This window comes from Dreissena polymorpha, chromosome 1, assembly GCF_020536995.1.
Source record: "Dreissena polymorpha isolate Duluth1 chromosome 1, UMN_Dpol_1.0, whole genome shotgun sequence".
NCBI lineage: Eukaryota > Metazoa > Mollusca > Bivalvia > Myida > Dreissenidae > Dreissena > Dreissena polymorpha.
The window spans coordinates 94,066,737-94,081,366 of NC_068355.1; the positions used below are offsets into that span (position 1 = coordinate 94,066,737).

A 14,630-nucleotide genomic window follows, 5' to 3' on the forward strand; every position below is an offset into this window, starting at 1 on the left:
TCCCAATTGGGCTCGAACCTTTGACCTCCCGATCGTGAGGCAGACGCCTCATCCTCTAGGCCACGGCGATCGGTACTAATAAATACACAATTTGTGTTCAACAGAAACTGGTACATAACAATTTGTCTTTTTTTCATCGCCAAGAGGATGTTGTGTTTCAGGTTGAGAGGGAAATCGCAATCATGAAGCTGATAGAACACCCTCATGTCCTTGGGTTGTTTGATGTCTATGAAAACAAAAAATACTTGTAAGTATAACCTTTTTAGCTCTCCTGAGCATAAAGTGCTCATGGTAAGTTATTTAGATGTCATGTATACTGTGTAGTTTGTTGTCTCTCATGCTTTGTTTGTCTTCAACTTAAAGAAGGTCGATAATCGGCCAAATTGACCGAGACACTTGAGTTGTGGCCCTTGAATCATTGTAAAAAAAATAATTCTCGTTTCCGCTCAATAACTCGAGCAATTGTCATCAGATCTTCACCAAACTTCATGAAAATGTGTAAGGCAATAACATCTAGGTCAAGTTCAACAATCGGCCTAATTGACCCAGACACTCCTGGGTTACAGCCCTTGAATCATCTTAAAATTGGGGGTTTTCTCATTTCCGCTCAATACCTCGAGCAAATGTCATAGGATCTTCACCTAACTTCACAAAAATGTGTGAGGCCATAAAATCTAGGTCAAGTTCGATAATCCGCTAAATTGACCCAGACAATCCCGAGTTACGGTCCTTGAATCATTGTAAAATTTTTTTTTTTTAGCTCACCTGAGAACAACATGCTCATGGTGAGCTTTTGGGATCGCCTTTTGTCCGTTGTGCGTGGTGCAACGTTAACATTTGCCTTGTTAACTCTCTAGAGGGCACATTTATTGTCCAATCTTCATGAAATTTCGTCAGAAGATTGGTCACATTGATATCTTGGATGAGTTCGAAAATGGTTATGTTTGCTTGAAAAACATGGCTGCCAAGGGGCGGGGCATTTTTCCTTATATGGCTATTGTAAAATCTTGTTAATACTCTAGAGGCCACATTTATAGTCCAATCTTTATGAAACTCGGTCAGAAGATTCATCCCAATAATATCTTGGACGTGTTAAAAAATGATGCCGGTTGGTTGAAAAACATGGCCTCCACGGGGGCGGGGCATTTTTCCTTATATGGCTATAGTAAAACCTTGTTAACACTCTAGAGGTCACATTTATTTTCCAATCATCATGAAACTTGGTCAGAAGATTTGTCCCAATGATATCTTGGATGAGTTAGAAATAGTATTGGTTGCTTTAAAAACATGGCCACCAGGGGGCGGGGAATTTTTCCTTATATGGCTATAGTAAAACCTTGTTAACTCTCTAGAGGTCACATTTATTTTCCAATCTTCATGAAATTTTGTCAGAAGATTGGTCTTAATGATATCTTGAATGAGTTGGAAAATAATTTTGTTTGCTTGAAAAACATGGTTTCCAAGGGGCAGGGCATTTTTCCTAATATGGCATAGTAAAATCTTGTTAATACTCTAGAGGCCACATTTACTGTCCGATCTTCATGAAACTTGGTCAGAAGATTCATCCCGATAATATCTTGGACGAGTTAAAAATTATGCCGTTGGTTGAAAAACATGGCTGCCAGGGGTCGGGGCATTTTCCCTTATATAGCTATAGTAAAACCTTGTTAACACTCTAGAGGCCACATTTATTTTCTGATCTTCATGAAACTTGGTCAGAAGATTTGTCCCAATAATATCTTGTTATCTCAGGTGAGCGACTTTGGGCCTTTCAGGCCCTATTGTTCTTGTTTCCGCTCAATAACTCAAGCAAATGTCATAGGATCTTTGCCACACTTCATGAAAATGTGTAAAGTCATAAGATCTAGGTCAAGTTCGATAATCAACCAAATTGACCTAGACACCCCTGAGTAACGGCCCTTGAATCATCGAAAATGTGAGTTTTTTCTCGTTTCCGCTCAATAACTCCAGCAATTGTCATCGCTTCTTCACCAAACTTCATTAAAATGTGTAAGGCAATAAAATCGAGGTTATGTTCGATAATCGGCAAAAATTACCCAGGCACTTCTGAGTTACGGCCCTTGAATCATCAAAAAATTGCATTTCCACTCGAAAAATGCTCATAACTTCTATGTTGACTCAGATGTAACCTTCATATTAGGTATGCATGTGTATATGGACAAGGCCTTTCCATGCTCACACAAATTTTGAGTCCTTTGACCTTGACCTTGAACTTAGGGTCCGCGTTAAGGTTTTGAAATTTACATTTAGGTTTCGAAAAAGCGTTTTTTTGGGGCATATGTTTTCCGATGGAGACAGCTCTTGTTCCTTTTATGGCTATTTAAAAAATTTATGAACACTCTTAAAGTCACATTTATTGTCCAATCTTCATGAAACTTGATCAGAATATTTGTATTAATGATATCTTGGATGTGTATGAAAATGGATCCGATCTGTTGAAAAACGTGGCGCTAGGGTTTTCACTATTAATGAAAGTTGGTTAGAACATTTGTTCTAATGATTTTTAGCTGCACAGAACAGGTCAGTTCCTTTGAATCTCAGGTGAGCGACTTTGGGCCTTTCAGGCCCTCTTGTTTTCCAGAATGTTTTTTTAAATTAAAGATCATTTCATAAAGAGACCACTTTTGGTAACTCCCTTTTGTTGTCTCTTAAAACAAGATTGACTGTTTATAGGGGAAAGTATTTCATCTACAAACATTAATGATGAAACTTTCCATTAATGTAAAAAGCTAGTAAAAGAATCAATTTGTTGATTTATGTGTGTAATTGTTGAGATATTCTCATCTATTGAAGTCAAAATTTCCCACTTATCTAGAGGCAGTTGTCAGTTTCAGAGATACAGAATGACTTGAAGCACAATGAAATCAATTTGTAATAGTGCTGGGTTAATGTATGGTCGTTTCTTAGCCATATGGAGCATAATTTAGGAGCCTTGAAGATTACAAAAGGCTTAAAAAACAGAACTTCTGCTGTAGAAGATAGTCCATAAGCTTTTCTGTTTCATGATTTCTTTTCTGTCCTGAAATGAAAATGTTGGCTTATAATGTTGTTTTACCCTTTGATTAATTGTTAGACTAGGTGGTAATGTTTTGGCTCCTCTGGTATAATCATGTTATTACTTCTTTAATATAGTATATTTTATGTTCTGCTGTTAGTAACTTAGGGTGAACGCAACTATGCCAGTTAAGGAAAACACTCCAGGATTCAAATAATTTACAAAGATTTGTGAAGTAAATGGTGATAAACTTAAATGTTGATAAACTTCTGAAACCCCAAGTGTCATTGGTTTGATATTTGTTGTGTAGCAAAGTTTAGTTTTCCTCTAGCTTCTATTATTTGTTCAAATCATGTGCATGATGTTAAAACACTCCACTAGACAGGGGGTTTTAATATCCAGCTCTTACTGAAGCTAAGCCTTGTGAATGTCAAGATATCTGCACGTTTGGACTGTATATAAGTTAATATAATTGCATTGATATTATCAGATATCTGGTGCTCGAGCACGTCTCAGGTGGGGAACTCTTCGACTACCTGGTTAAAAAGGGAAGACTCACTCCCAAGGAGGCTCGAAGGTTCTTCAGACAAATCATCTCCGCACTAGATTTCTGCCACAGCCACAATATATGGTAAGCGATTGGCATTTTTAAGAATATAAGCTGTTTTGTACTGTATAGATTGTCATGAACATTTTATTTAATTGCATCTGTTTTTCCACATTTTATGATCGAGTCAAAGATATTCACAAGAATGTTGGTTTTATTAGAATTCTCGGTGTGAGTTATTCCATAAGAAGCGTCTTTTAACTGCTTTTTTAACTGACTGTCACAGTTGAATTTACCTGTGGCATATTCATTAAAAGTGTTTTGTGCTTGTTCAATAGCAAAAAAGAATCATTTTATTTTTGGTTTTATAATCCTTTATATCAGATACACAGTTTGATAGATACCGTGCCAAGAGATTCTAAATGAAATAAGGGAAACATGTGTTTGTATATAAGTTTGGAAGCCATGTGGTTCATATGAACAATCTCATATCAATCCAATTAGGAGATCAAGGAATGTCGATCTTGGTAAAAGACCTAATGGGGTTTACATTTCAATAATTGACAAGTTAATATTTGTGGTAACACCCATAACATTTGCCTAACAATTATAATTAACAAAAAAGGGAGATTTATCGAGAGTGGAACAATGGTGTTGAGAACTTTGCATGTTAATTATGCCATGATTATGGGTCTTTTAATTACATTGACAAATACTCATACTTATGCGTACAAAAAATATGTTTAATAATTTTGTTTGCACAAAAGCTTTGGACTTTACCATCCTTAGTCTCTCTTGTCTCCAGATGTAACGAAGACAAACCAAATTAAAATACACTGTCATTGTATCCTTGTGCTGTGAATATTCTCTTTTGTCAGACGTCATTTGCAAATTTTTAAGTGTGGCAGATTCATATTTTTTGTCAGACATCATTTGCATATTTTTAAGTGTGGCAGATTCATATTTAACCAGGTTTTCCGAAGGAAAAAACTGGTTATTAGATTGGCGAATGCGGGCGGGCTGGCTGGCTGGCTGGCTGGCGGGCTGGCTGGCGGGCGGGCGGAACAAGCTTGTCCGGGCCATAACTATGTCGTTCATTGTCAGATTTTAAAATCATTTGGCACATTTGTTCACCATCATTGGACGGTGTGTCGCGCGAAATAATTACGTCGATATCTCCAAGGTCAAGGGCACACTTTGAGTTCAAAGGTCAAAAATGGCCATAAATGAGCTTGTCCGAGCCATAACTATGTCGTTCATTGTCAGATTTTAAAATCATTTGGCACATTTGTTCACCATCATTGGACGGTGTGTCGCGCGAAATAATTACGTCAATATCTCCAAGGTCAAGGTCACACTTTGAGTTCAAAGGTCAAAAATGGCCATAAATGTCCCTTGAGATATAACCTTCATATTTGGTATGCATGTGTATATGGACAACGCCTTTCCATACGCACACAAATTTTGACCGTCCGTCCGTCCGTCCGTGTGTCCGTCCGAAAACTTTAACGTTGCTCATAACTTTTGCAATATTGAAGATAGCAACTTGATATTTGCCATGCATGTGTATCTTATGAAGCTGCACATTTTTAGTGGTGAAAGGTCAAGGTCATCCTTCATGGTCAAAGGTCAAAAAAAATAAATTCATGTGCATATCTCCAATGTCAAGGTCGCCACGACTAAAAATAGATTTATTTTAAAACAAACTTACAAAGGGGGTTAATTTTCTTTGTTCATTTCAAAAGTTCAGTTTGAGTTGTCTCCCTTTATCAGATTTTTTTTCACAATGAAAACCTGGTTTTGTGACAATTTTGTCCCTTGTTTATTATAAAGTACAGTGAGAATGCATTATGGATGTGCATTTATTGGTAATCTCATCTTCACATTGAATCTTTTATAAGATCTTGGTCTTGAGCAATAATAGGATTGCATAATCATTTGTTTGCTTGGCATATTTTACCAATTTCTAGATGACAGAAGCAGGAGAAAAGAAAAGCCCCTCAAAAAATAAACAAAGTAGTAAAAAACAAGATAAAACACAAAAAACAAGCAAATATGCATGGAAATAAAAACAACGAACAATAAGATAAAACAACAGAAGCTAATATAATTTGTACTTTATAATTCAGTCAAGTATATCCCTGCAGTGAATAAAGATGGAAATGAAAATAAATTAATATAGCATACATATGTGTTAAAAATTGGTGATTTGTAAATATTTCTAATTTCCAGCAAAGGTGTCTCCCTGAGCATATGCATTTACATTTATGAGCATCTGTCACTTGAAATGACTTTTAAGATTCTGACTAAGAACATTTTTTGCCTGAATAAATTAAACTGACTCACTCTTGTCTGAGTCTGTCAATTGTTCCCTGTTACTTTCTGTTTTCTGTTGTTCTGAGTAAGATGACATGCTTCATGTTTACATTGGCAGTATTCCTCTGATATTATCTGCTTGTATGTCATGTTCAGAAGCTAGAGAATGGTCTATGGTTTTGGGGTTATACATAATTAAAAGAATGCAAAAAGTATCTGAAGTGAAATTTACAATGAGTTACTGGTTGTGGGAGAAATATGCTAATTGAGTGCAATATTGATCGAGTATTAAGTGAAAATTGCATTTTCTTACTGATCTTTTCATTTTGGGTAGAAATTTGCTAATTAGTTGCAATAATAGTGCGGTTTTCAGTAAAAGTTATAATTATTTACCAAACAAACCCTACAAAAAGATTTAGTAAATCCTAGGTTTCCAAACTTTCTAGAGTCACATGGACATGAAAAATCAGAATGCTCAGGTTTAATGTCTAACTTGTGATTATTTACTGTTGCTTACTGAAGAAGTAAACAAATCCCAGTTGTCTCCCCTGTTTTCTTCAGCCACAGAGACCTGAAGCCTGAGAATTTGCTTCTAGATGAGAAGAACAATATCCGGGTGGCAGACTTTGGGATGGCATCCCTTCAAGTGGAGGGGTCAATGTTGGAAACCAGCTGTGGGTATGTGACTGCTAAGATCAGCGCATATGTTACTGGTGCTGGAGAACTCTTATGATAATCATTGTCACTTCTTTGAACAGTGATTCTAGTAAAATCTTGTTAAATGTGTATTAAATTTGTACTCCATGTATATCAATGATTTAGAGCGAAACTTATTTATAATACGGTTAATACCCCTAGTGTGATAATGGTCAAAGCCATTGTTACACCTGTCCCTGTGTGTATGCCTGCATATAATTATTATGTGTAGGACCGTTCTTGTCTTGCGCATAACTTTGTTTTGCATGAATGGATTTCCAAATAAATTAGCACAAATGAGCATCATATCAAGACGACATGTCCTGTGCAAAACCATGTCCCTGTCTTCAAGATAAACGTCAGGGTAGAGTGGTAGACATTTAAAGTTTTCTCATATTCCTTACATGGATATTGTGAAAGTACATTTACGTTTTCAGCCCAAAATGTTTTTGTCCATGGCAGGATTTTTAAACAATGCACAAATGATTGTTATAACGCTTTGATGTGTGGCTTGCAACAACCATGCCACTCACTTGTCAAGGTCATAGTGGACAATTTGAGTTTGTGCATATTTAGCCGGATTTTTTTCGAAAAAATCTCGGCTTATAGATTGATGTTGTCGGGCGGGCGGGGGGGCGGGCGGGCGGGGGGGCGGGCGGGCGGGCGGGGTGGCGGCGTGCTCGAAAATGTTAAAGTTCTTATTTCATGGTATAACTTTGGTATGCTTGGACCTAGAGTCTTCAAACTTGACATGAAGGTTGGCCAGGATAAACAGATGACCACTGGTCATTTCAAGGTCATTCATTTGAAGGTCAAGGTCACTGTGACCTTCAATATAAAAAATGTTAAAGTTCTTATAACTTTGGTATGCTTGGACCTAGAGTCTTGAAACTTGACATGAAGGTTGGCCATAACTAGTTAGTAACCACTGGTCATTTCAAGGTCATTCATTTGAAGGTCAAGGTCACTGTGACCTTGAATGTAAAAATGTTAAAGTTCTTATTTCATGGTATAACTTTGGTATGCTTGGACCTAGAGTCTTCAAACTTGACATGAAGGTTGGCCAGGATTAACAGATGACCACTGGTCATTTCAAGGTCATTCATTTGAAGGTGAAGGTCACTGTGACCTTCAATATAAAAATGTTAAAGTTGTTATAACTTTGGTATGCTTGGACCTAGAGTCTTGAAACTTGACATGAAGGTTGGCCAGAACTAGTAAGTAACCACTGGACATTTCAAGGTCATTCATTTGAAGGTCAAGGTCACTGTGACCTTGAATGTAAAAATGTTAAAGTTGTTATAACTTTGGTATGCTTGGACCTAGAGTCTTGAAACTTGACATGAAGGTTGGCCAGAACTAGTAAGTAACCACTGGACATTTCAAGGTCATTCATTTGAAGGTCAAGGTCACTGTGACCTTGAATGTAAAAATGTTAAAGTTCTTATTTCATGTTATAACTTTGGTATGCTTGTACCTAGAGTCTTCAAACTTGAAATAAAGATTGGCCAGTACTAGAAGATGACCACTGGTCATTTCAATGTCATTCATTTGAAGGTCAAGGTCACTGTGACCTTAAATGTTAAAATGTTAAAATTGTTATAACTTTGGTATGCTTGGACATAGAGTCTTCAAACTTGACATGAAGGTTTGCAAGCACACTTAGATGACCACTGGTCATTTCAAGGTCATTCATTCTAAGGTCAAGGTCACTGTGACCTTGAATGTAAAAATGTTAAAGTTCTTATAACTTTGGTAGGTAAAAATGTTAAAGTTCTTATTCCATGTTATAACTTTGGTATGCTTGTACCTAGAGTCTTCAAACTTGACATAAAGGTTGGCCAGTACTAGAAGATCACCACTGCTCATTTCAATGTCATTCATTTGAAGGTCAAGGTCACTGTGACCTTCAATGTTAAATTGTTAAAATTGTTATAACTTTGGTATGCTTGGACCTAGAATCTCAAACTTGACGTAAAGGTTTGCAAGCACACTTAGATGACCACTGGTCATTTCAAGGTCATTCATTTCAATGTCATTCATTTGAAGGTCAAGGTCACTGTGAACTTAAATGTTAAAATGTTAAAATTGTTGTAACTTTGGTATGCTTGGACCTAGAATCTCAAACTTGACGTAAAGGTTTGCAAGCACACTTAGATGACCACTGGTCATTTCAAGGTCATTCATTTGAAGGTCGAGGTCACTGTGACCTTGGATGTAAATATGTTAAAGTTGTTAATACTTTGGTATGCTTAGACCTAGAGTCTTACATTTCATTTTGACCTTTGAACAATATTTCAGTAATTTAAGTATTGCATTGACAAAAACACGAAAGGTACTTTCCTGTCATTTAAATCAAAAATCCGGCTTCAATGCGGTCATCTCCGACCGCGGAACTCTTGTTATTATATTGCTGTAATAAAAGAACTGTGATGTTCGTGCGCTGTTTGAAAACTCTTATATTGGTTTACTTGCAATTAAGTTTCTTTAATATGCCGTTTCTTGGTGTAGTGAAAATATAACAAATTCTCAGGTCAAAGGTCAGAGACAAGTAATGCTGGTATAGGAAAACTGTATTTGGCGTATATCCGCATGGTTGGAAAACTTTATAGGTGGACTTGTCAATTTTTAACACAGTAACACAGTCATACAGTTTTCAACCTCTTTGAAATGTTATAATATTTTTGATTTTGGTCCAATCTGTAAATCTGTTAAGATGCAGTAAGGATATCAATGACAATTTAGCCAAATCAAGCGAAAATGGGTCTTATGCCATTGGTGGCCAGCGTAGCTCAAGACTGGTCTGCTTTATCACGCAATTTAGTCAGAAGCCACCCTGAAAGCTAATGAGACCATGAATGTTTGTGTTGCGACCTTCTAGACAGGGTAGTTCTCGACCAGACTGCATGCATGTGGTGGCTGGTCTAGAACTAAGCTGGCTGCAAATGGAATATGACCCATTTTTGCATGATGTGGCTTCATTATGTATCTACCCTGGAAATTTGATAAAGAATAATTAGTTTTTCTGCTACTGCTTCCTTTTGAACTTATATGCTTGTATTTAAAAAAATGACTGTAAAAATGCAGCAATCACCTTTTGTTTCCTCTGCAAGTCCACAAACTTTTCTGCAAATATTTTTAATTTAAAATTAATTTGATATTTATCCTGAATTTACAAATGCATTAATGAAGATGCTGAATTACCTTTTACTTCCGATTGCACAAAAATGAAACAAAATCTGTTTTAAACACATTTTGTTAACATAAATGGTTTGTGCATGTACATTTTGAGTGTTCATTGTACAATTGATTTGCAAATATAATACTGTGTATTTAGCTAGATCCTAGAGCTATTATATCCTCACCTTTTCTTCTAATTGACTTATATACATTTAAAACCTGCTTACTTGAGCTGCATTATGCGAAAATGGGTCTTGCCTTACGAGGCCAGCATAGGTCAGGAGCTCATCTGCCTGCTAATGAAACCACAAAACCTAGTGTGACTTTATAGAAGACAGGTTGCCTCCTGTCCCGCTCAGGGGCCACCCAGGTCACATTTGGCATGAGACCAATTTTCTCATGATGCGGGTCATTTAGGCTTGATTGAATCTAAAGTCTAAGGCTTATAAAGATATTCTTGATTACATTGAAGCCAAAGCAAATTTGTCAGGAATACTCATTTAAAGCAACACATCCATAGGTCAATTAAATTGTATCAAAACAAAACAATCATGGTGTGCTTGGTTTTCCTCAGGTCTCCCCACTATGCTTGTCCAGAAGTGATTAGGGTAAGATCTCGATATTGTTGCGTGATTTTTGTTTTTTTTACAAAGAATGCTTAAAGGCTGCTACATTCTTATGTTTTATGTGTGCTGCATTTTTTTAGTGCATTGAATGTTGTTCATTTTATGGTTTTATCACTAAGGTTTGTCATCTTATCAGAAAATAATGGTCACAGCTTTGTTTTATTTTGATTCAAAGCAGCATTATGTTATCTTTCTGATGATTGATTGTAAATCAATACTATTGATTGGCCAAATAAATTAACATAAATTTAAATATATTAACTCAAAATTGTTTTCACGGTTTGTGTTTTTGAATGTTTTAAGAGAGCTTATTAAGAAAAATAATAGTCATTTTATAGTTGCATTGTTGATCTTTACAAAGCTCAAAGAATACTATGGTCATGATGTATTTGATTTTTTTAGCTCACCTGATTGTTCAAGTGAACTTTTGTGACCGGTCTTTTTCCGTCGTCTGTCTGTCCGTCGTCTGTCCATCCACATTTGTTCATAAACACTCTAGAGGCCACATTGATTGTCCGATCCTCATGAAACTTGGTCAGAAGATTTGACCCAATGATATCTCGATCGAATTCGTAACTGGGTCATGCTGGGTCAAAAACTAGGTCACTACATGTAGGTCAAAAAAATAGAAAAACCTTGTAAACACTGTAGAAGTCACATTTCATGCCCAATCTTCATGTAACTTTGTCAAAATGTTTGCCTTAATGATATGTTGGTTGCTTTCAAAAGTGGTTCCAGTCCGTTGACAAACATTGCCGCCAGTGGGCGGGGCAGTTTTCCTTATTTGGCTATAGAGAAACCTTGTAGTTGGTAAAAACATTGGTTTTATTGATATCTCGGACGAGATTGAAAATGGTCCAGATCGGTAAAAAAACATGGGCACCAGTGGGCGGGGCATTTTTCTCTATGTGTATATAGTGAAAACATGTGAACACTCCAGAAGTCACATTTTTGGCCCAATTTTCATGAAATTTGGTCAAAACATTTGTTTCCTTGATACAAGAGTTGAGTTCAAAAATGGTTCTGGTTAGTTGACATGGCTGCTGGTGGGGGGGGCAGTTTTCTTATATTTATAGTGTAAAAAAAGCTTGTGAACACTCTAGACGTCACATCATTTTCCCAATCATCATGAAACTTGGTGAAATGATTGGTTTTATATATCTCAGATGAGTTTGCAAATGGTCCCGATCGGTAAAAAAACATGGCCGCCAGGGGGGGTGGGGCAGTTTTCCGTGACTAGAGAGAAACCTTGTGATCAAACACTATAGAAGTCACATTTTTTTGCCTTATCATCGTGAAACTTAGCCAATACATTGATTTTTGTATTTCTCTGACAATTTGAAAAATGGCTCAGATCGGTGAAACACACTTTTAGCTCACCTGATTGCTCAGGTGAGGTTTTAGGATTGGTCTTTGTCTGCCGTCCGTTCACATTTGGTTTGTAAACACTCTAGCATTCACATTTCTCAAGCATTCTTTATCAAAGTTGCTGAAAGATCTCAGTCAAGTTTGATAATGAGCAAAATCACATAATAAATGCCATAATTATTGCCCTTAGATTGTCCAAATTTTCATTATATTATACAAAATCCTTGTAAACACTCTAGAGGTCACAATTTTGTTTTAGATTTTATGAATCTTGGTCATATTTATTTTTGTAAGCGAAGTTTGATGTTTGGTTAGGGGGGTCAACTCAAAATATAGGTAACCAAGTCAAATCTTACAAAAATAAAAACACTCCATGCGCCAGAGTTTTGGTTCAATAATGATGAAACTTGACCAGGATGTTTGTCAGGACAATATCTAGGTAAAGTTTGACATTTTGTAAAGATTGAATGAACCGACTCCTCTCAGGTGAGCGAACTAGGGCCATCTTGGCCCTCTTGTCTTTAATTACATTAGGAAAGGCAAGGATCATTCAAATAATAAAAAATGTTTGACATATTTTTTCTATTCCAATAACCACTTTTTATTGTAGTTAAAAAAGGGTTTCAATTCGGAACAGTATGTGTCATCCTTTATCATCCCCTTATTACGAACATTTTCTGATTCCTAGGGTTTTCAAGAACACAGGATAGGTGTCAAAATCCATCATCACCGTATAATTTAGTTCGTAACTTCAATTGTTAATACCTGAGTGCTAACAGCTGAATTAAATCAAGCCTCTAATGCAAGACTTAGATCAACTAAAACATGCTTTTCAGTAATTATTTTTAATAATTTGTGAATTTAAAAACTGTTCTGGAAAATTGCTCAAAACAGCAGTTATATGATGAAGATCTTATAAACAATCAAGCAATGTTAAATTTATCCAACATATACTTAGCGTTTTGTTTATTATCTACAATATCTCATTTAGTTTAAGTATCCTGCCTGGTATATTTAAGAGTATTTCTGTGATATTAATTAATGTAAAAAGATTTCCAACTGCACGGTCAGATTTTTTAAAGCATTTCACTCATTAATCCGATAAGTCTTTTGCTAAGTGTAAATTGTGTAGCTATGTTTTTACATATAGAAACATTATCAAACATTTCTTTATCTTTTTATAAATATCTTTAAATTTTGAATGCAATTTAATATACTGTGCATTAATATATTTTGTTGCATGTTTTTCTCAAAATAAATTTCAAGCATCTTTGTTAACAAAAAAATTAACATTCAGATCTTGATTTTAGATATTGAGGCTGTGCTCTGTGAAAAAGGGGTTTAATGCATGACTATGTGCATAAAGCACTGCGGGGAATCACATGATCACAAAAGTACATTGTACGCACAAAATGGCGGAAAAAGCTTAATGACGAAAATCAAGGTATTCTCATATTTTATAATATCAAAATAAATGATAATTATGCGCAGAGTACCCGCTTAGTCGCCTTATGTACTCTGGTAATTGTCGTTTTTCTTAGATTTCTGTAGTTTTCTCAAACATTCAGGCACAAAAGACAATGAAAATTGTACATCCTCTGAACATACTTTATTTTGACGTGTTTGCTATTCAAGACGACAAACAACGAAATAAATACAACATATTTAGCTTGATAACATGCTTTGAATATTTCGTACAAGGTTTTGCACGTTGTTTAAGCTTTTATAGATCTGTGGTGAGGAATTTGGAAAAAAGTACACAGTCTGAACGTTTTTTGTTTGCGTACATTGTCTGAACGGTTTTGAGTACATCATCTGATCTGCTTCTGTTTTTACTTATAATGCGATGTTTATCATAATAAAATTGTAATAACATCTGTGATCAGCCAAGCGATTTTTGTCCAAAAGACGTTCGATCCGTTCTATGATCAGAATACACAAAATCCTGTGTTATTTTACATGTTTACATAGTGTTTAATTTTATTAAATTAAATTAATTAAATTAAATACAAGTCACACTCGGAAAAGGTTGTTATTTATATATATATATATATATATATATATATATATATATATATATATATATATATATATATATATATATATATATATATAAAGGCATGACAATAATGTAATACGAGGCCTGTCATTTGGACGAAAGATCCTTGGCTTTTCACATATTTATATTTAAAAGACCAAATGTAGTTTGCAGTAAAACTAAACTGAACTTAACATTTCTTTTTACATACTTGGCACATGTGAGTGCTTATTAAAAATATAATGCTAGGCTCAAACAGTGGCAGCTCTGAGCTTGTGGTGATTTTTGTCAAGCTTCAATAATATAAGTAGTATATAATATTAAATGTAAATCTTAATCTGAATTACATATACACTTCAACACCTATATTTCGAAGTCGTCGGGACCGTAAAAAAAACTTCGGATTAATGATAATTCGAAAAAAACATTTGACAGAAGACTTTTTTGATTCTCGAAAAATAAAATGCTATGGACTTTGCATGGTTCGGTTACACGCTACTATTAAACAATTATTTTTCTTCTTTTTTATTTTTCTCTTATTACAGAAAATATAAAATATAATTAATAGCACAAAGTATCAGAACCTTTTTAGAGCCATGTTGACAGTGTGTTTGCCAGAACACCAAATTCATCTGCTATTTGCTACGCGCAGACGACAAAGTGTAATTATCAGCTTTATACAAAGGTGTGAACTTACGCTTAGTGTTTTGCAGTTTTGACTTCGGATTAAAGATTGATAATTAGGTGCGAATTTTATTGTTGGGACCGACAGAATCACTTTGAATTAATGATTTCTTCGGTTTAACGAAGTTCGGATTAACAATGAAATTTTACATTAAACAA

At 35.4% G+C, this 14,630-nt stretch overlaps 1 protein-coding gene across 1 annotated transcript in view; it reads left to right on the plus strand.

Annotated features, from left to right (window-relative positions):
- LOC127837553 (serine/threonine-protein kinase BRSK2-like) overlaps nucleotides 1-14,630 on the plus strand; it is a 92,351-nt gene that overhangs the window by 23,642 nt on the left and 54,079 nt on the right. The window contains exons 4-7 of the mRNA XM_052364790.1: nucleotides 162-247; nucleotides 3,507-3,647; nucleotides 6,441-6,557; nucleotides 10,330-10,363. Coding sequence (XP_052220750.1) covers nucleotides 162-247; nucleotides 3,507-3,647; nucleotides 6,441-6,557; nucleotides 10,330-10,363 — 378 coding nt within the window. The remainder of the gene's footprint in view (nucleotides 1-161; nucleotides 248-3,506; nucleotides 3,648-6,440; nucleotides 6,558-10,329; nucleotides 10,364-14,630) is intronic.